The 22,000-nt window shown below is 44.5% G+C and overlaps 1 protein-coding gene across 3 annotated transcripts; it reads right to left on the bottom strand.

Annotated features, from left to right (window-relative positions):
• Nucleotides 1-7,275: 7,275 nt before the first annotated feature.
• On the bottom strand, nucleotides 7,276-21,475 carry LOC310770971 (ankyrin repeat and IBR domain-containing protein 1-like). 3 transcript variants are annotated; one of them, XM_083663660.1, is made up of 3 exons: nucleotides 21,372-21,472; nucleotides 18,741-18,789; nucleotides 7,276-7,804 (listed from the first exon to the last, which is right to left on the bottom strand). In XM_083663660.1, exons 2-3 carry the CDS (start codon nucleotides 18,783-18,785, stop codon nucleotides 7,601-7,603), a joined length of 249 nt encoding a protein of 82 aa, XP_083519786.1. In that variant the 5' UTR covers nucleotides 18,786-18,789; nucleotides 21,372-21,472; the 3' UTR covers nucleotides 7,276-7,600. The 3 variants fall into 3 exon arrangements, 1 of the variants encoding a protein (XP_083519786.1); XR_014552370.1 differs by lacking the exon at nucleotides 18,741-18,789 and having other exon boundaries at nucleotides 21,372-21,475; XR_014552371.1 differs by lacking the exon at nucleotides 21,372-21,472 and having other exon boundaries at nucleotides 18,678-19,969.
• Between the last annotated feature and the right edge of the window lie 525 nt (nucleotides 21,476-22,000).

Here is a 22,000-nt window from a genome sequence, read left to right as displayed (position 1 = left end):
TAACTTTTAAATAACCACAAAATAAAGACTGTGAAATAAACTCCTAATTGTATTACTAATAAATGCCACTGGATGAATTAGAGTACCAGTAGTCATGTGTAAATACAAGTTTAGAAGACACCTACCCCCTGCACCCAGGGGTGCTGGAGGACCTGAGCAGCACTGAGACGCAGAGTGGCATCCCGGACCAGCAGCTTGGATATGAGGTCTTTGGCTCCCTCTGAGATGTGAGCCCAGTCCTTGTCTGGAAACTCATACTTGGCCCTCCTGGATGCTCTCAAACAGGTGACTCTGAGGAGAGATAATATCCCAGAAAATTGGTTAAAGCCCCAATCAGTAAGATTTTTGACATTTTTTACTGAAATATAACAGCTTTTTATTCACAGGACATGGTAGATTGACTTTTAATAGGGAGACCCTCGTCTTTATTTATCCCACACCGCCCTCCATTGGCCAGCACTGGGACTAAGCAGTTTGTCTGTCACGTCCCGTAGCAAGAAAAAAGAAAAAAGAGAAGCATGCGCTGTACAGCGGAAGCGCTGTGCTCATGAAAACGAGGAAGTAACTCGATTCGGATTTGCTACGAAAATGATGTTTCACCCGATGTCACAACATGTACATAGAGCTTTCTGGCGCTGTGTTTTGTTGACTTTGAACAGCGATATCGTTATCGATACTAATGCACGCAGAGGGCGCAGTTGGAAACTTACTGAATGGGGCTTTAATATTGTTCATATATCACAGTTTCGTAGTGTTACAGTCATCCCCCTTTCGCATGTAGATATGATCAATATTTATGTCTATTTGTTGTGGCTGTTCATCTTTTGATCTGCTCTGCTCATTTAGAAGGATATAGAGGCACCCTTTATACCTCTATATCACCTCTTTGTCCGTATGGTGCCTTTTTGTCCATACGGGGCTGCCATAGGCGTACTTAAAATGGCGTCTGCCTCGGCCCTCGAGAGGTCAGTCTGGTACGCACAACCACATCACCTGTGGACAGTTAATATTAGTGTCTGTCTCATTTTGCTTTGCTTTGTCACGTCTGTCCGGTCTCGTGTTTATGGGACGTCTTTGATCACGTGAGGACGGTCCTGGATCCCCTCACGTAGGATGCTTCTGGAGGCCACATCAGCTAAAGCCTCCAACCTACAGTATAGCAGACTCCAAACTAATTCAACCCTACTCAACGCATGCCTACATTCACCCATTCACTAGGGCTGGCACGGATCACGGATAATCCGTGACCCGTACGGATCAGCCCCCACGGTTCGGAACGCGGTTCGGAACATCAATAGTCCGCGGACCCCCCCCCCCCCCCCCCCCCCCCCTTCGTTTCATTTAACGTTTAATGTTAGTGTATGAGAACGCCCAGCGCAGCCAGACACAGACAGGCATAATCATGGCAAGCACAATTGAGCTTCCTCATCCCTTGTCGCTGCTGTAAAGTATGTCTGAAGGCTGTGGCTAGTGGCTACTAAAGACAGAGTCACACAAACTTATTTCAACACCTCTGAAAAAGCACAGGAATGCGATCAGCGTGTTGCGCGCTGCACAAGATAACGAGAGCCACAACACACACACACACACACACACACACACACACACGCGCGCACACGTTTCACAAACACATTATCACCGGACGGTGAAATGTTGCCTTAGGACACATAACAACAAAACAACACGTGGGGCCACTGAGTAGCTTAACGTAGCATCAACGTTATATTTCCAGACTGACCTGGTCTGGTCTGTAGGTCTGTACCCGTGTCATGTGACTGGTGCAAGCAACAGCCACGAAGTTAGGCATAGCAGTGCCACCTAAAACAGGAAGTTGGGTCGTTCTGCCTTCAGAGTAAAAGCATACATTGTGTCACTTATGAGAAAAAAATATTTTTTGAGCTGTGCAGGGCAACAAATGGTTAGAGAATTATAATAGTATTAAAAAAATCTAATCGAAAATCTAATTTTGAGAGAAAAAATCTGATATATATATTTTTTTGCTGATCCGAAAAATCCGTGATCCGTGGCTCAAAATCCGTCACGCGATCCGATCCGTGGGTTTTCTGATCCGTGCCAGCCCTACCATTCACACACACATTCATACACCAGTGGCGGCAAGCTACCATGCAGGGTGCTGGCACAGCCATCGGGAGCAATTTGGGGTTCAGTGCCTTGCACAAGGACACTTCGACGTGTGGACTGGAGGAGCCGGGGATGGAACCACCAACCTTCTGATTAGTGGACGACCCGCTCTACCTCCTGAGCCACAGCTGCCTACATAATATGTTATCTAGACAGAAAGAAAAGTTTTCTGTCAATAGATGAGTTCTATTTAGAAAAGGTTCTATTTGGAAAGGAACATTTCCCCCCCACAAAGACACACTACCTTCTAACGGTGCAAACACACTGGAAATGGAAGCATGTGGATAGTTTAATTTCGGCGTCCTTGTTAACGGAGTAGACGGACCACACCGGCCGTGGCGTGGCACGGGGTGGGACCACACCGGCCGTGGCGTGGCACGGGGTGGGACCACACCGGCCGTGGCGTGGCACGGGGTGGGACCACACCGGCCGTGGCGTGGCACGGGGTGGGACCACACCGGCTGTGGCGTGGCACGGGGCGGGCGGCTCCTGCCCTGCAGCGAGCGTTTCTGCGTCTGGCCTATTTTTGACACGAGCGGTCACGTGCAGCCAGGCATGAAGTCAGTACAAGTTGTGACATTTATCATCGTTTTCAAAGACTCGACTCACGTATGCCCCTGGGTTTCTGTTGCAGTAGAGTGTGAGGGGGCTGTTACAGGAATAAGTGATTTATTTTTCATTGTAGCTATGTAGCTAGAAATATAACCATAAAGCAGTGGTTTATTTTGGCCTTGAAGGCAATAATAAGCTGAAACATAATTTAAATGTAATGTAACACCCATCTATGTTTTACTATCATTACCATCCATTTGCAGATTGTGGGTTTGAATACAACATTTCTAATTCTAACCAATAAAGACTTGTTTGGATTAACAAGAACTGTGATAGTTTAAAAAGCTGACCACCAAAGATCAAATGTATACCAACCACCTACTACTCTCCACCTCTTAAAATGTTATAGACTTGGGAATGTTGTTCCTGTTTTTAATTTAAGAGCAATTCTTATGCTTAGGAATAGGGATGCACCGATCCACATTTTTCACTTCCGATCCGATTCCGATACCTGAATTTGGATATCTGCCGATACCGATATTATTCCGATACCGATATTTTTCTTGAATATACAGCATAGGCAAAGATTTGGCCAATTAAAGATTTTTTTTTAAATATAGGCCTACCTTGCAAAAAGCAGACAAAATAAAGAAAATATACAAGGCAAAGAAGGATAGTATTATACATGGGCCCGTGCTGGAATTGCAAAAAAAAAAAATATATATATATATATATATATATACCGTAAATTCCGGACTATAAGCCGCGGCTTTTTTCCCGTTTTTTGGCCTTTTTTGGCCCCTGCGGCTTATATAACGGTGCGGCTTATCTATGGATTTTTTCCCAAAAAAAAAAAAAATCTCTCTTTTTTAGCACTCTTTCTAACTATAAATCCACTTCTGTTTTAATTTCCTCTCTTGCCCTCTTTTAACAACATAACATAACATAACATAACATAACACAACACAGGTAAGCAGAAAGAAAAAGACGAAAGAAAGAAAGAAGCAATCACCGCCATGAATGAGGAAATGACTCACCTGCTGGAGGCTGGAGATACACGGCTTGGGCTAAACTTTTACTCCGTGAAACACTATCGATTAAGTCCGACATCGCTCAGAGGTTTGAGCAGCTTGAAAACAAGTTTGAAAACGTGCAGAAGTCCATCCACTCACTCACTAAAGAAAATAATGCAACCGTGAACAGAGTTTCTAAAAAAAGCGCATCAGCGCACTGGAGGACAAAAACAACACAGTGAGTCCGAAAGTGGATAAAATGCAAAAACATCGAAACGCTGCACACGCAGGTTGATGACTTAATCAGCAGGAGTAAAAGAAATAACATTCGCCTGATCAATGTAAAAGAGGGAGCTGAGATTGGTGACATGGACGCTTTCGTGGCAAAATCCTGTGTTACATGGACCTGAAGGAAGGCGAGAAACCACCAGAGGTGGACAGGGCACACCGGGCACCTCGGCCACGTCCAGACCCCGGCCTGCCACCGAGGGCCATCTTCATCTGCCTACTCCGCTGGCCCGACCGTCAACTCATCCTCCAGGCTGCGGTATATATATACGGTAAGCAGAAGCACATTGTTTTGTTTTAAAGTTGAAGGCTACATGCCATTTGTTCATTGGAAATGGTTGCATACTTTAATAAAGGAGAATATGTTGAAGAAATATCAGTCTGTTTTTTTTACCGTGGTACCGAAATTGGTACAGAGTACCGTGGAAATTCACTAGTACCGGTACCGAGTCGACTACTGAATTATTGGTACCGTGACATCACTAATTCTCTACAGTATCTCTATACAGTATATTCATTCTGTGAACCAGAAGAGGTTGCACTGGAAAGGACCGGCAGAGAGAGAGGGCGTGGCCTAAAGGACCAGCAGAGAGAGAGGGAGTGGCCTACCTTTCCTGGCCACCACATCCGCATCAATGATGGGGCATCCGAGCTCCCGCAGCATTGAAGACACTGTGCTCTTCCCTGAGGCGATACCGCCGGTCAGTCCCACCAAAAACATCTGGAGGCAAAGGTCAAAGGTCAGGATGTTACCAGAATCACTATCCATATTTACGGTCGGTGGTTCAAAGCCAAAGCCACACAAAAAACTGGAAAAATATTGTCTATTTTGTTGTATTATTAAAAACATAATAGCCTCAAACTGAGAGAGAAAAAAGTCAGAGCATGGTTAACTTGAACAGATTAAAAATACCTGCATACAAGAAAAATACACATCTGCAGATTAACAGGTTGTGCATTTGATGTATATAAAAAAAATAGATCCACACATAATAGTGTCTATTAAAAGCAAATGAAAGGGGATACATTTACAAAAACAGAGTATGGGAAATAAGTAAAAAATCTGTGCAAAAGGGTCTGTTGTACTGCTGTGGTAAGGCTTTAATAATAAGAAGATATAAAACAAGAGCGGCTCAAAGCCATCTATAACTTAATTGGGGGCTAGTGGACTGGACTGGTACATTAATTTCTAGAACATCTAGTTAGGGGCCATAGTGCAGCATGCTGTGTAACGTTACATTGAAAAATATAATTCTATTCTGGAGTGGAAGAGGATTTAGGAATGCATTATAACCATCTAAAATGAGGAAAAAACAACACCAAAGCCTAACTGGGAAACATGTCGAGGAAATCTTTTAAAACTGTAAATAAAAGATTGTCAGTGGGTAAAGCTATGCTGAACAACAACCCTGTTGAGTTGATCGGAAAAACTGTATGTAAATAATGTATGTGACTAGTTACTGAATTGTTACTTTCTCATGCTACCAGGAGGCAACACGCTCTCTGCTGTAAAAGTAACGTTACTACACAGCTGATGTTGGGCTCAGCAGCCAATTTATGGTGTCAGACTTGTTTGAGAGATTTGGAAAGTTATCGTTAGGTGGAAGGTTGTTCTTGGTTCAATGGGTATCTAAACCCCAGAGGCTTAACGTTAACAGAGCCTTACTTAATTTGTAATTAAATTCAAAAGCATTGTGACACTTTACTGTTTAGAGACTAGGGTTATTTGACCCTGCTTTCCAAATAGATAATAACTAATTAGCCTTTTCGCCTTACCTTATACGTGCGGCACTCCCTAACGTTAGTTGAACTGAAATTACAATGGAAATCCGTGCACAGGAGCCAGAGTGGGGAAGACGAAGTAAACAAACAAGCTTGCTAAACAAGCTAGCGTTAGCACAAGTGTATAGGTCAATACGGTGCCATGGCACGAGTCCGATACCTCACGAGTCCGACACCTCACGAGTCCGAAAAAAGAGGCTAACTTCCCCCAGACCCTAACCCAAAACCTAACCTCTCCCACCCCCACGCCTAAACCTAACCTCCCCCAGACCCTAACCCAAAACCTAACCTCTCCCACCCCCACGCCTAAACCTAACCTCCCCCAGACCCTAACCCAAAACCATGAGGTGTCGGACTCGTGAGGTATCGGACTCGTGAGGTATCGGACTAGGGGGCAGTCCCCGTCAATACGACCACATGTGAGCAAATTATGCCGCAGCCATTTCCACCTCGAAATAAAACAATATGCAGTCAGATGAACAGGTTTAAACGACGCGTATTTCTTAAAACTGCTATCTAGAACTTTGAACTATAACGCATAGTCGAGTCGACTGGCTAACTGCAGTGCTAACAACCTAGCGCTAGACAGGAGCTCGCATCACAAACAATCTTCTTCTTCTTCTTCTTCTTCTATTAGCTTTCCGGCAGACTGGATGCCTTGCGGCACATTGCTGCCTCTCACAGGTCTTCTTCTTCTTCTTCTTCTTTCAGATTTTCAGCAGTATAGTGTCAGACTTGGCGTCTTACTGCCCTCCGCAGGTGAAAGATATCAATTATGAAAAAATAAATAGTGTCCACCACCCCCCAATGTGCTCCAGTTAATAATATATTATTGTCCATACTGTCACTCAGACCCAGTTGTCCGGGTTTCCGCAAAAGCATCCCTCAGTATTTTATCGATCTCTGCTCCAGATACATCCACCACATTTAAGAACCTCTTAGCAGCGTCAAGCACCATCTCAATCCTCTCCGTCTTCCCACTCAAATTAGCAGCACAGTTTATAACCATGGCTATGAAAGCCAGGAATTGCTTCTTTTCCATGCAAATGACATTACTCTGGTTAGTTTGTCCCTTTTCCCTCTCCGGTTGTTTTTGCTCTGATTCTTTCTTTCTCTCCTCTGACATCTTAACTGCCTCTGCATATGATATTCCATTTTCCTCTCTAATCTTGCTCACTATTCTTTGCTCAACTCTTTTAGGGCACTGTGCTGACCCCACATGATGATTTCCGCCACAATGCAAGCACTTCACCTCATCTTTTCCTTTTCCTACCATACACCTTTTTCCATCACAATACTTGTCCCCACACCTCCCACAAATCGAACGTCCGCCACATAACCGGGGTGAAATTGGTTTTATATTCGATATTCGCCTGTTTTACCTCCAGGAGGCTTTGTGTTGTCGGGGAGGATGAAGACCCCCGTCTTCTCCTCATCCTGCGGGCTGCCTCCTCCGGCCAGGGGGAGTGTGTCTACGTCCGTCTCCGTGTCGGTGGATGTGGAGGGCACCAGCGTGATGCCTTGAGGGTTCATGTCGTGGAACCAGGCCATGATGTTGCCCAGCAGGTTAGCGTTGGCCGCCGCCGCCGAGGACGGGTCGCGGCTGTCGCATGCGGTCCAGTCTGTGGTGTCGCTGGAGGACGAGAAGAGGCCCGTGGATGAGTTGCTGCCGCCCGGGGCCACCGGGATGGGCACGGAGCCGCCGTAGCTCCGCCGGTGACTCTCCGAGTGCCGAGACGCCACGGAGACACTGGCCGAGTACTGGCTGTTGATGTTGCCCAGCCTGGCCAGGTTATCTCCCAGCTCCAGCAGCTCTGAGCTGCTCAGCGAAGCTCTGGGGAGGACCTCCACTCCACGCCTGGAGCGCTCCGCTCCAGCCGGGAGGGCAGCGAGGTGCCGATGGCGCCGAGCGACGCTTCGTTGGCGAGGAACTGGTGGCTGGCCCCGCCCGCCATCGCAGAGTCCTGGAGTGACAGCTGGATGGCCAGGAGAATGTTAGGGTCATCGTCATCTAAAGAACCAAGAGCCTGGAACACGACAGAAAAAACCTGTTTAGCATTTATGCAACCAGGTGAAAAACAATCAAAACATCTGGAAGACTGACCGCAAAGGCGAGACCCTTTTACTTGATTATCATAGTTGTCATCGTCGTCGTGCTTAGAATTGCACCAGTTTGACAACTATAGTGTCACTACTTTTTCAACCATTTTTTGTAAGGGAGGATGCCCATGGAAATGGCACTGAAAGAAACTAGGAAAGTACCTGTGCCCACACACCTAACACCCACATTCAGAGGAATCCTGTTAAGTGAGAAATGAAATGCAGACGTTGCATAAAATAGCCACAGCTATGGCAACGTTTCACAGATGTTGCTCTTAAAAGCGGATTATACTCCATTAGCCCTTCTCCTAATGTCTCCCGCGGGTGGGGCTTGAGCAGAGCACACACACGCAGACACACTGACAAACATACATTTGCATAATGTCCCAAGATGCATTGTGGCATTCATAAGTTGACAAGGAAGCAACCAGATGAAGCTAAATAAGTGGTAGCTGTATTTAAGAGTATTGTTAACTGGTGAGATGATGCAATGCATGTACCTGCACCTCATTAAGGCAGTGTGTTCAGTTCACTTCAGTGTGCCCCACATTTTAGTTCAGCTTGACCATGTTGCCGTTTAAACCTCCTTAGTTCGTCCTGTGTGTTCCAGTTTGTGACATTCGTTCTAGGATTGAGTCCATGCTGTAAAGTAAGTGTCTGTTGTTGTTTTTATGTTAAATCTTGCCAGTTTCACCGTGTGTCTACGTGTGCTCAGCATGAGGAGAGATATTTCCGTTGCAATTGTCACAATGCTTATCTGGTAGCTAATTGACTGGAGTATTCAGTTTATTGTGATCTGTGCTTAAGTTGAAGTGTTTATTTCTGCTGCTGTAATTGTTAAGTAGATAGCATTCCTATGTATGGGGGGAATGTGTGCTCAACTCCATTGTGTGCGGACGCCATTAGCAGTACCTTGTTTGGCCACAGGGCGTCGACATTGCCCTCCGTGATCTTATTAACCATACATAAGGTTAAATTGGTTTATTTCTGTTAAGAGTCGACTATAGTAACTTACTCGGCTGTATGCAGCTTTATGTTATGGTGAAAGGAGCATTACAATGCTTATTGTTATATTTTATGTTTACTGTAAATGGGTCTTGGTTTAATTTCGTAATATGGGGAAATATATAGCTTTAATTTCACTGTATTTTATATTCTGTAGCCCTGAAGATCTAAGTGCCTAATTGTGGTTTATTTGTGTTATTTCAGACTAATGATAATACTACATGTCACAACAATAAATACTGGATCGCAGTACTGTTCAACCAAGAAGTTATGTCTCCTCATCGTCATTCTGTGTCCTGACCGACACCCCATCCTGTTCACTGCTAAAACCTGAAAGAGCTAGCCCTACCTAATTAGCTCAGTAACAGTAGATAATAATGATATTTATTTTTACCACACCGTGCAATTGTGGAATATTTCAATGTTGGCCAAAATAAAAAAATACAATTTGACTATATGAATTAACACCTTGGTCCCTATCGTTGCATCGGCGCTGTTTCTAGGCCGAACGCCTGGCGCAGCTCAAATCAGTGGGCGTGGACAAGCGCACTTGATATCGTCGTGCTGGCGCTAGACGCAGCCTCAACCATTACAACCACGCCTTTTAAGCGTAAAATTATGCACCGTCATGCTCATTGGATAACTGCAATAAACGAATTGCACGCTTGCCTTTTTAGCTCCAATTCCAGTGATCCCGCAAAACCAGACGAAAGCCAAACGCTCTGCCCCCCCCCCCCCCTCCCTTCATCCAGTCTGTCTGTCTGCATTATAGGCTATTATTCCATATTATTATGCTTCTCAAACCAATCTAACTGCAGTTTCAATACTGCAAGCATGTAAATACGCTACACTATAGCAAGATCAAAGTGAAAATAATGTTCTAAAGGCATCAGCTACAAAAATATAGCCTATCCCTATATGATGAGATTAATTTTATATTGGTGAAAGTTTGTTCAGAACGATATCGTTTTCTCTCCCCTGCTGCAGGTAGAATGATGCACATAAATATACCCTACATTATGTAAAGTCATTGCATAAATGTGTTTTTATTGTAAAACTAAATGTGAAGTTGGGCCAAGTTATTGGAGCGGACATCACAGTATAGCACATGCGCGTTCTGAAGCGCGTTCCGCTGACACTTATCTAAATGACGTTAAATCGACAAAGGATATATATATCAAAATAAAAGTTTACAGGAAGCATACCTTCACAAGAGTTATTTACACTCCCACCAATCATGAGTGAATAATGGATACAGTTTGCATTAGGCACGAATGATTTTAACTTAAATGACCTTTATAAGTAAAAAACTTATTTCACAGGTAGAAACAATTATAAACAATGTAGGAAGATGGGATATTAGAAGGGGTTATTATGAACTATAGGAGTAGCAGATTTATCCAGCCTCCAGCAGCAGGACCAGCTTCTGGACCGGGCGCTCAACTTCGGACATCTTATGGAGACGTTCTCCTCTTCTGCCTAGGTTCCTGTCTCCGAGGCAGACCTTGACTCTCCTTACTAGTCCATCCTTGTCAGTAGTGGTTCCTGAAACTCGACCCAGTTTCCACTCGTTCCTGTGCACATCATCTCCTTTCATCATTACAATATCTCCAACTTGCAGATTCCTTCTGGGGGTGTGCCAACGTTGTCTGAGAGCGATGTTGGCAAGGTATTCCTTTCGCCATCGACTCCAAAACTGTTCGGCCAGGTATTGGACCTGTCGCCACCTTTTCTTGCCATACATGTCTTCTCTGACGAATTCACCAGGGGGGGGTAGAGCCTTAGCAGACTTCATGGTCAGAAGATGATTAGGGGTGAGAGGCTCGAGGCTATGGGGATCATTGAGGTTGGTAACAGTCAGTGGACGACTATTGACGATTGCCATAGCTTCATAGAAGAAGGCCCGCAGTGATGCATCATTCAGCCGTCCAGAGGAAAGAGTCAGCGTGGTCCTTAGTATGCTTCTCACTGTCCTAATCTGTCTCTCCCACACCCCTCCGACATGACTTGAATAGGGTGCGTTCATGTAGAAGTCGCATTGTTGCTCGGCAAGGAATGCAGCCAGCCGGTCTGCATTGACTTCTTTTAGAGCCTCTTTGAGTTCATTTTTGGCTCCGACAAAATTGGTCCCTTGGTCAGACTTGATCTGACGAACAGCGCCACGTATGGCGATGAAACATCGAAGGCCATTGATGAGGGCGTCTGTTGACATGTCGTCAAGCATCTCAATGTGGATGGCACGGGAGCTAAGGCACGTGAAGAGAAGACCGTACCTCTTGTTCTCCTTCCTTCCTTGCTTTGTGAGGAAGGGGCCAAAGCAGTCCATACCACAGAAGGTAAAGGGGGGTGATGGTTCCACTCGCTCAGGGGGTAGATCAGCCATCCTTTGCTCTTCTGTCGGTTTCCGGTGCCGTCTGCAGATGACGCATTGATGAATGTAAGATGCTACGGCCCGGTTGATTCCTGGGATCCAGTAGCCGTTGGACCTGACCTCGTTAATGGTGAGACCTTTACCTTGATGCTTGGTCCTTTCATGGTGATGAGCAATCAACATCTTGGTGATGTGATGATCTTTGGGAATGATTGCAGGGTGCTTGATGGAGTTGGGAAGAGTTGAGTTGCACAGTCTTCCTCCCACCCTGAGGACACCGTCTTTATCGAGGAGAGGATCAAGAGAGTATAATGGACTGTGAGATGGTAGGCGAATCCCCTTGCTCAGCAGTTTCAACTCTTCTTGATATACATTTTTCTGCAGGTCTTTGATTATGCAGTATTCTGCATTTTCTCTTTCTGTTACAGAGGTGAGGCAGTTTGATCTGTTCTTGCTGATGCGCCTTAGAATGCGTGCAACAGCTCGTGTAGCCAGTGACCAAGATGAAAGCTTGAACAAACGATCGACAAGGCTTGCTCGTTCAGTGGTCCTCGTGTTGAGTGTTACAACACTTCTGACCTTGGTTGGGACGAATCTCCATTGTTGAGGGGCTGAGCAATCGAACACTATGCGAAGTTTATCTGGCTTCTTTGCGTGATACACGCCGTGATGGGGAATAAACCATCTCTCACCTTCTCTCCCACCGTCTTCGATCTGTTCTGCATCTCCCCTTTTTATGACCTCTTCCATGAACTCGACATATTGCTCCTTATACCTTCCATCCCGTTGTAACTTCCTCTTGAGGTGATTGAGACGTGTCATGGCTGAGCCCTTGTTGTCAGGCATGCTGGGTCTGTTTTTGAAGGGCAGAGGCATTTCGTAGTGGCCGTGACTGTTTTTCCTTATGCCATCGTCTAGCTTGTTGAGGAATGTGATGTCATCTTGTGACACCGTTTTGCTGTCCTCAATGCCGTCCTTGAAGTCAGATTCTAGAATGCGGATAACATCAGCAGGAGTAGCTGGAGGGAGCTCTTTAACAGCAATTCTGTGACACAGATGACTTGTGCTCAGCGAATCATGGCTTTGAGATGAGCGCCCCACTATACTCCATCCTAAATCCGTCTGTACAGCATAGGGTTCTTCATCTCCTCCTAGGATGACTCGCTTTGGTGCCATTGCTCTGGAGCAGTTATATCCGATGAGAATTCCTACTTCACAGTCCTTCAGTGGTTGCATTTCATCTGCTATTTCTGCGAGATGACTCCATTGCTTAGCTGTCTCACAGGTGGGAATGTGAGCACGGTTTATCGGTATGCAGTCCTTTGTGTAGGTCATCGGCAGATCAATTTGGATGGGAGAACTGTATCCCCTTACCCGAAGGCCGGAAACTCTCTCACTTGTGAGAACTGTGTCTTTTCCACTCATGGTGGTCAACTTCAGCTTTACTGGAAACTTGTCTACATGAAGATTGTCGCTCACCTCTTGGTCGATGAATGTCGTATCGCTTTGAGTGTCGAGGAGGGCGTAGACAAGTTTCTCTGCGGTTGGGTTATTCTTGGATGACACCCACACTGGTAGCACCATAGATGTGTTGGACGAGCCTTCGCCTGCTACACTGAGTGACATAGCAGCAGCACCTTGAATTGTCCCGGTTTGTGATGAAGTCCTTTCCCTTCCATAGTTGTCATCATGGAGGGCTGTAGGATGTTTTCCCTTGCAGGTGTCACAGAAGTGACGGTGTCGACACTCTTTGGCGCTGTGTCCAGGTTTTAAACATCCATAGCAGAGTTTCCTGTCCTTTACATAGTTACGTCGCTCAGCCAACATCATCTCTGTGAACTTGAAACACGCATGAAGCTGATGTCTGTTATCTTGACAAAGAATACATGGAGCTTTAGCCCTCTTTTGGTCTGACCTTTGCTTCTCATTTTCGTTGGCTGTATGAGTGTTGAGCACACTGGCCTTGGCTCTCTTTGGTTCTCGGAGAGTTCTCTTCTCAGTGCTGGTTTCCGATGAACGGAGGGCATGGAGAGACGTAATTGGATTGCACGCAATTTCAGCTTCAGTTGACGTGAATCTAACAAAGTCCTTGAAACTTGGGAATTCTTGGTCTTTGTTCAGGCTCTGTGTGACTTGTCTATTCCAGCGTGAAGCTGCCCAGTCTGGAAGTTTATGGACGAGCTTCTGGTTCTCCTCACAGTCGTTTAATATGTCGAGACCCTTGACATGGGGGATGGCGTCTTGACATGCATTTAGAAAGTCTGAGAAGCTTCTCAGTCCCTCTGCATCCTTAGGTTGAATCCTTGGCCAATTGGAGAGTTTCTCTCTGAATGCTCGCTGAATGGCGAATGGCTGGCCAAAGCGACGATTTAGCTTGTCCCAGGCGTCACGGTAGGCTTCATTGTCATTTCGAAAGAAGTTGCCATCCAGAGCCTGGCGTGCTGGGCCACCAACATATTTCTTTAGATAGTAGAGTTTTTCAGCGGGAGTGATTGCTCTTTGGTCAATGAGAGATGTAAACGTTGCCTTCCATTCAATGAAACGTATGGGATCACCATTGAAGACATATGGCTCTGGAACAGGGAGTCTATTTAAGACCATGCTGTCTTGAAAGACCTGAGCGAGAGAGGAAATGTCTGTTTGAGAGGGTGGAGCAATATGAGATAGACGGACTGCAGTTATGGGCACGTTCCTTGCTTCCTGCTTTCTTTCATTGTTTATGTGGCCCTCTGCTTTACGTTCCGTCTCTTTCTCATAGACCTTCAGTTTGGCTTGAGCTGCCACAACTTCTTTCTTTGCTCTTAATTGCTCCAACTCACGCCTTTGTGCCTCTAGAGCCTTCCGTTGTTGTTCCTCTAGCTCTCGTATCGATTCCTTTTGTCTTTCTTCCTCCAACATCATCTTGTAATTTGCTTCCTTCACTGCCAGCTCCGCTTCTGCATCCGCACGCTTGACTGTCATCGATGAGATGGAGTCTGAATTGCTGAGACTTATTGAGGTAGAGGCGGATCCATAGACAGACTTTGCATAGTCACGGTGGCGTAGGTCATGAAGGCGGCGTCTTTCCTCTTCTTCATTGAACTCACCTTCTGGATCTATTGTTCGGTCATAGGCAATCTTGACAATTTCTTTGGTCACTGATTCACACGTATCAACTCTTCTTCTTATGTCAGTGGAGGGTGTGGCGAGATCTCGAATTTCACAATATATGGTCATTATGTTTTCCTTGCTTTTCTTGAGCTGCTCAATGAGAGACCAGAGCTCACTCTCCGGCATGTATGTCTTCAGTTGATCTCTTGCCTTGCGTATCTCGAGCTTCCATTGCTCATACATGAATAGCAGCCTTTTCTCCCTTTTCTTGGCCTCTTCTTCTTGTAGCGCACGCATCTTTTCTGTAGGAATACGTGTTCGTTCGGAGCGACGGAGATCTCCATTTGCAACTTCCTCTTTCTGAAGGTCCTCTTCATCTTGGAGATCAGTCAGATTTTCAGGCGGCTTGACTGTTGTGTGAAGATCACTCTGCAAACCTTCATTTTCTTCATGGTGACCAGCCGGCTGCTGTTCCAGCTCTCTCTCACTGGGCGTTGGCGATGACATTTTCAACAGATTTTTAAATTTCTCAAGTTAGAGGGAAAACCTTTTCGCAAATGCTTAGCATATACAGCATGAAATAAACAGCATAAACATGTAGCATATCAGCACATCAATACAAAATAAGTATCACAGATGCATTAACCCTTGTGTGGTGTTCGGGTCTGTGGGACCCGTTTTCATTTTTTATTAAAAGAAAAATGATACAATTAATTAATTTTTCAAACTGAGACTCACTGACTTTGGCTCATTTTCTGTGAAGAACATATATCAGAATACATATTTAATGACCACACACCATACACCCCCCCTACACATTTCTATTACATATAAGATGTCTGGGTCCACTGGACCCGGACATCTTATATGTATGAATGAACCATTCTGTATTTTCTTGCGCTGCCTTCATTGCTTTGTGTGGCTCTGCATCTCAAGATGGCGGAAAGATTCTCTGCTCAGAGGGCCTTAGAGATCATTTTTGAAGAGAGAGAAGCTTTTTTCCTTTTTTCCCATTTTATCATAAAAAACGGATAGCACTTTGATAAATGTGATCAAACAGAGGTAAATGATCAATATTAACCATATGCTCTCTTCATTGCTAGTAATTGGGATAAATTAAACATCTGGTAAGTATCTTTACATAAATTGTTATGGCTGTATTGATTTAAAAACCCAATAATGCGGCGGGTCCACCAGACCCGCAAACATTGGCTGAGTAACAAAAACATGAACACCACACAAGGGTTAATGAACAGTAAACAAATGTCAATGCCAATGTAAATACCACAATAAACAAAAATGTCAAAGTGCTTGAAATGCAAGGTTCAGAAAGATGTAACGGTATGTAGATTTTTTTTCTTTTCCTTTTTCTTTTATAAATATAAAGCGTCCATTTATCGCATTTATCACAGTCCTTTTCTTTTGCAGCAGAGGAGCAGGTAAGTATAAAATGTTCACTGGATAATATTCTGGAGTTGCAGGTGAGTATCAATGTTCTTTGTTTTAATTTTCAGTATTGAGCAGGTAAGTATCAATGTTCTTTGTTTGGTTAATGAAACTGTTCATCCGTTGCTCACTTTATTTTGCAGTTCCTTAGACTGTATAATGATAGGGTGATACTCACAGTTCTGCTTCAATGTCAGTGAATGTGACTGTATTTGGCTACCATTGCACCGAATCCATGTGACTGCAGCCCGAATTGCCGTAGCTCAGGCGCCGACGTGGGGAAACATGCTGCTTGATGAATCGTGCACAGCATGTGGCGATGTAGCATTAGCAGCACACCGTGGTGGAGCCCCTCCGTCCTGGACCGTAGTAGAGGAGGCAGTAGCAGGCACGCCGTGAAGACCCTCTGTCGTGGCCCGTCGTGGAGGCAGCAGGTCGTCAGGATTGATGAGGGTAAAGTTCTACTGTAGCGAACCCCAGCCAGACAATGGTGAAGCGTACTGATGTTTAAGAAGCCTTTTATTTTTATGTTCAGCCTTTTCCTTATTTGAACACAAATGTCCTTTCCTTCTTTCTCCTTTCTCCTTGAAACACCGTAGAACTACAGGATAAAGAAATAAAATGAGCTCTTACAACAAACAAACAAACCTTGACTGTATACATAGAAAGCTAAGAGGCTAGCATCAGCATGAAGCCACAGCCATCCACTCAAATGTCAATGAAGCTAACGTTAGCATGACTGTCAAAATAACAATAGCATTCACTTCACAGTTAAATCAAACAAAGCCACACATCATTGCTACATTAAAACATTAAACCACATAATACCTTGTTCCCAATTCTAGCTGGGCGCTTCTTATTAATGGAAAACCATAGGTTGAGGAGCGATGTCCTTTGCGACCGTCTGTTTGCCCTTTTTCGTGTCAATTACCTTCCTTCCGGTGCGCAGCACACTACACGTCAAGTAGCATAGATAGAACAGCACTACTTCCGCTCTAAGCTTCAAAGTAAAAGTACCATACAAAACGGCGCCATCAAAATAAAAGTTTACAGGAAGCATACCTTCACAAGAGTTATTTACAGGCCTGCTTTTCAAAGGCGCAAGGCGCTAAATTAACGGCAGGTCGGAAGATAGGAGTACGCCGGTATTTAGCGCCGACACGCCCACTTTGGCCCATTCTGGGACTGCGCCACGCCCATTCGGCCTAAAGCGCATTTGGCAGCCTAAAGCCATATTGATATCGTCCCAAAACAGGCGCAAGGCACGTTTTTTTGCGTTTAAGGCCCGTTTTAGCGCCGAAGGCCTGTGGGAGAATAGGGCCCATGGGCCCCTATCGTTGCATCGGCGCAGTTTCTAGGCCGAGCGGCAGGCGCAGATCAAAGCAGTGGGCGTGGAAAGGCGCACTTGATATCGTCGTGCTGGCGCTAGATGCAGCCCAAAGCATTACAACCACGCCTTTTAGGCGTAAAATTATGCACCGTCATGCTCATTGGATAAGTGCAATAAACGAATCGCACGCTTGCCTTTTTAGCTCCAATTCCAGTGATCCCGCAAAACCAGATGAAAGCCAAACGCTCTGCCCCCCCCCCCCCCTCCCTTCATCCAGCCTGTCTGTCTGCATTATAGGCTATTATTCCATATTATTATGCTTCTCAAACCAATCTAACTGCAGTTTCAATACTGCAAGCATGTAAATACGCTACACTATAGCAAGATCAAAGTGAAAATAATGTTCTATGCATCAGCTAGAAAAATATAGCCTATTAGATTGGTGAAAGTTTGTCCAGAAAGATATCATTTTCTCTCGCCTGCTGCAGGAAGGATGATGCACATAAATATACCCTACATTATGTCAAGTCATTGCATAAATGTGTTTTTATTGTAAAACTAAATGTGAAATAGGGCCAAGTTATTGGAGGAACATCACAGTATAGCAGATGCCATTAGAAGCGCGTTCCGAAGCGCGTTCCGCTGTTACTTCTCTAAATCACGTTAACTCGACAAGGGGTATATATATGCCCAGGAGGACATATATGTTTCACATAGGGTGGTGTTTTCATTTCGAGGTTTTATTTGGTCCAATATTGAAATGTTGACAATGGCAGGCTGTGTTACCATTACACATTAATTTAGAACTACCTTTTATATCTATTTTGGCTCATTTGGTGGCTATTTAGTAGCGAAATGAAGAAACACAATGCATGCTGGGAACTCAGAGAGAGAGAGAGAGAAGGGTGACAGAGAAGAAGCAGTGAAGGCAAAGAATAGGCCTGCTTTTCAAAAGCGCAAAGCGCTAAATGTAGGCCAGCTCCCAAGATATAACTAGGCTGGTATTTAGCGCCGACACGCCCACTTTGGGACTGCGCCACGCCCATTCGGCCTAAAGCGCATTTGGCAGCCTAAAGCCTATTGCTATCTTGCCGAAACAGGCGCAAGGCACGTTTTTTTGCGGTTAAGGCCCGTAATAGCGCCGATGGCCTGTGGGAGAATAGAGCCCCTTAAGTCTAAAGCACATTTTTAGAAGGGGGGTATATATATATCTCACAACTAGAACGAGTTGTAAGCATGACTGGGAACTTTGGAGACCATGTTGTGGCAAGCTTGTGCATAATATTTTAGATCCCTTCGCGTGCAGCAGGCAGATTGGCTCGGGCCTGCGCTGCGCTGGCCAAAAATGTTCTAAGTTTCCTTTTTGTAAAACAAACCAAGGTGAGAAAGCACTGGCGGGCGAGCGTTTAATACATTTTTCAAAGGAAATCATTTAAAATATTGTTATGGTGCAGCATCTCTTATCATCAGTAAATTAAAAACCATTCTTCAACAAACATCGAGTTCATGAAAGGTTAAACACTGGTGGTGAGATGTGGTGAAAAATGCAGTGAAATACCTAAGGTGCTCTCGCTAGGGTCATCAGGGTCAGGAGTGTTGCTACGCAGACTCGACATGTCACCTCGCCTCCTTTGCCTGTGTCTCCGCCTGTACTGGAACTCTGCATACTCCTTTAAGCAACAACAAAACACCAAATTAAAAACAGAATTCACCAAAAACACTGATAATGGCAACTTCATAATCCTTCAATGTTGTTTTCATTGCAACAGATGGTCTTATGTCCCTTTTATTCACATTGCATAGACTTTTTTTTTCTCAGGTTCAAATCTGAGTCTTGCCAAAAATGCATCAATGTGACTTGTGCTAGCTAGCTAGAATTACGGTATATATACATATATACCATATATATATATATATCGTAATTCTTCCAATAAGCGCCTGTATTCTAATTGCCGCCAGTCTTCCATTTCCCGCCGGGGGTCCAAGTTGATTTAGCATAATACGCAGACTTGAATATGTGCGCACACACACACACACACACACAGAATTCTAATCCAACCTATGTGTTCCACTTCCGCATAACGTAATTTTGTAATCATCTTTCGTCTACGTAATAATTTTTAGACTTTCCAAAAAGAACCCTTTCAAGCAAAAAAACAAACTGTTTTAAAGTTTCAATATTTTTTCAGATGACAACGTAACATTCCAAATATGTGACCAGTTTATCAGAATAACGGCTATTTGGAAATATTTAACGAGCAGCGAGGACAGAGCGCTGGCTGTGTGACCAGTCGGACTAGCTAGTATCTGTCAACCTACTGTAAGCTACAGTAGAAAACACTGTCCACCCAAAGTACTCCGATTCATAATTACTTTCCATATCACTTAGATGCAGACGCCTGAGTTTGCACAAATGCATCTCTCAGTATTTTATCTATCTCTGCTCCAGATACATCAACCACATCCAGAAATCTCTTTGCAGCGTCAACCACCATTTCAGTCCTCTCCGTCTTCCCAGTCATACTAGCAGCACAGTTTAACACCATGGCAATGAATGCCAGGAATCGTTTCTTGTCCATACAGATAACATTACTGTGACTTGCTGGTGGTGGACGGGTTAGAGGGAGGACAGCAGGTGTTCACTCTCCCCTCCCTCCTCTGCCATCTATCTCCCCGCCTCCTTCCTCTCACCCTGTTCTCAATCTACCATCTCTGCAGGGATTGAGCCTGCAGAGGAGAGGTCCTCCGCCTTAACCCCTATGGCCTGTGTAACTTACAATGGATCTCTAGGCAGTTTTGTTATGGCTTTCCCCAACAAATGACGCGAAAAGGGTTTATTGTCCTTAACATGTTCACTGCCGTGGACGAGATATCTCGTCAAGCAGAAACCAACGGTTGACTGCCAATGACGAGATATCTCGTCCAAATTTTTTTTTTTTTTTTTTGACGGTGGGACGTCGATCAACCCCTTTTACATCTCCTATTAAAATATGGGAGGTATTGAATGTGTATAATCTATTTTACAAAAACAACCGCGTGAGGAAGCCATTCTCATGAAAATGGATTGGCGAAAACGCTTTCGCTTTCGCTTTCGCGCAGGGAGCTGGCGGTGGGGGATTGCAAATTTGCATAATAGATTATGGGTGCAACACACTTTGAAACACGCAGCATAAATAAGACCAGAATCGCAAAACCCCAAGAAACGAGCGAGCCCATCCAGACTCGCCCAAAGAGCGGCCGCCAGCAGACAGGCAGCAGCAGCAGCAGCAGCAGAAACTCGCTTGTGACACGCCCGCTGCAGAGCCAGGGAGGCAGGAGGAGAACACACACGGAGGGAGGAGTTTGAAGGAGAGGGGGGTTTCCTGCTGTTATGGAGGAAATTACTGTTCAAAACTATTGTTTAGATGTCTGACGTCTTACTGATGCCAAAAATGAATGGTTAAAGTGACTGTTCTATCGAATTTCACAAAAAGCCATTTATCTCAGCTTCAATTTTCAGACGCTGAAACCATGCTGTATTCAAGTGCTAATGCCTACATAACTACTAACTCTACAAACTAACTCTTTTAGACAGAGAAAGCACACATTCTATTAGTTCTTTTGAGATATTTTGTGTTCACAAAATCTTAGCAGAAAATAATCCTCGGCTGTTGAAAGATGAGCCAGAATCCTCAAAAAAAAAACTTGGCAGAAGCTACCTACAGTAAAAAAAATAACGGCTGGCAGTGAATTTGTTAATAAATTAAACAGATCACTATTCAAAACTTCCCCACTTGTCCCCTTCAACACAACTATTATTACATTGACTTTCCCATACGTCAAACTTAATCATTTATAATGACTCCAAGTAGTTTAACCCCTCAAAAAGTGGTTTTACAGATTTTCACAATTGTTTAAACACATTAGACAAAATGTGCACAACCTGAAACTGAACATGCAAAGGCATAATTCTACTGATAAAGCATTCATAGTGTTTTCCATTCTGCACACCAGTGTTCAATGGGTGCTTAGAAATGTCTACTCATATGATGTGTTTGTCATTTGAAAAGAAAATACCATTTAGTGAACAGTTAACACGGTTTTGAGGGCAAAGTGTGCTTTTGCAAGAGAAGTGTAGGATTTTGCATTTTGTGTGTGAGTTTTGAGATTTGTGTTTCGGGTTTTGAGAAAGTGAGGTAGTCTATCAGGAAATGTGTTTAAGCAATTGTGAAAAACTGTAATCAATTAACACCCCCCCCCCTCCCCACTCAACCACACTTGGCATGTTCCACTGCTCCCCGTCTACAAGTGAGGTTGGACCATGGGTTGGACCCATCTGCCTCCGTTTCGCCTCCTCAGTCCAGACCAGGAAACTGAGAACTGAGAAGAGGTGAGAAAACACACGTTTTGCAAATAAAACAATATGCAGTCAGATGAACAGGTTTAAACGACGCGTATTTCTTAAAACTGCTATCTAGAACTTTGAACTATAACGCATAGTCGAGTCGACTGGCTAACTGCAGTGCTAACAACCTAGCGCTAGACAGGAGCTCGCATCACAAACAATCTTCTTCTTCTTCTTCTTCTTCTTCTTCTTCTTCTATTAGCTTTCCGGCAGACTGGATGCCTTGCGGCACATTGCTGCCTCTCACAGGTCTTCTTCTTCTTCTTCTTCTTTCAGATTTTCAGCAGTATAGTGTCAGACTTGGCGTCTTACTGCCCTCCGCAGGTGAAAGATATCAATTATGAAAAAATAAATAGTGTCCACCACCCCCCAATGTGCTCCAGTTAATAATATATTATTGTCCATACTGTCACTCAGACCCAGTTGTCCGGGTTTCCGCAAAAGCATCCCTCAGTATTTTATCGATCTCTGCTCCAGATACATCCACCACATTTAAG

This window comes from Poromitra crassiceps (assembly GCF_964638095.1).
Source record: "Poromitra crassiceps genome assembly, contig: HAP1_SCAFFOLD_282, whole genome shotgun sequence".
NCBI lineage: Eukaryota > Metazoa > Chordata > Actinopteri > Beryciformes > Melamphaidae > Poromitra > Poromitra crassiceps.
Note: the sequence above shows the minus strand (reverse complement) of the source record. Positions and strands in the feature narration are given on the sequence as shown.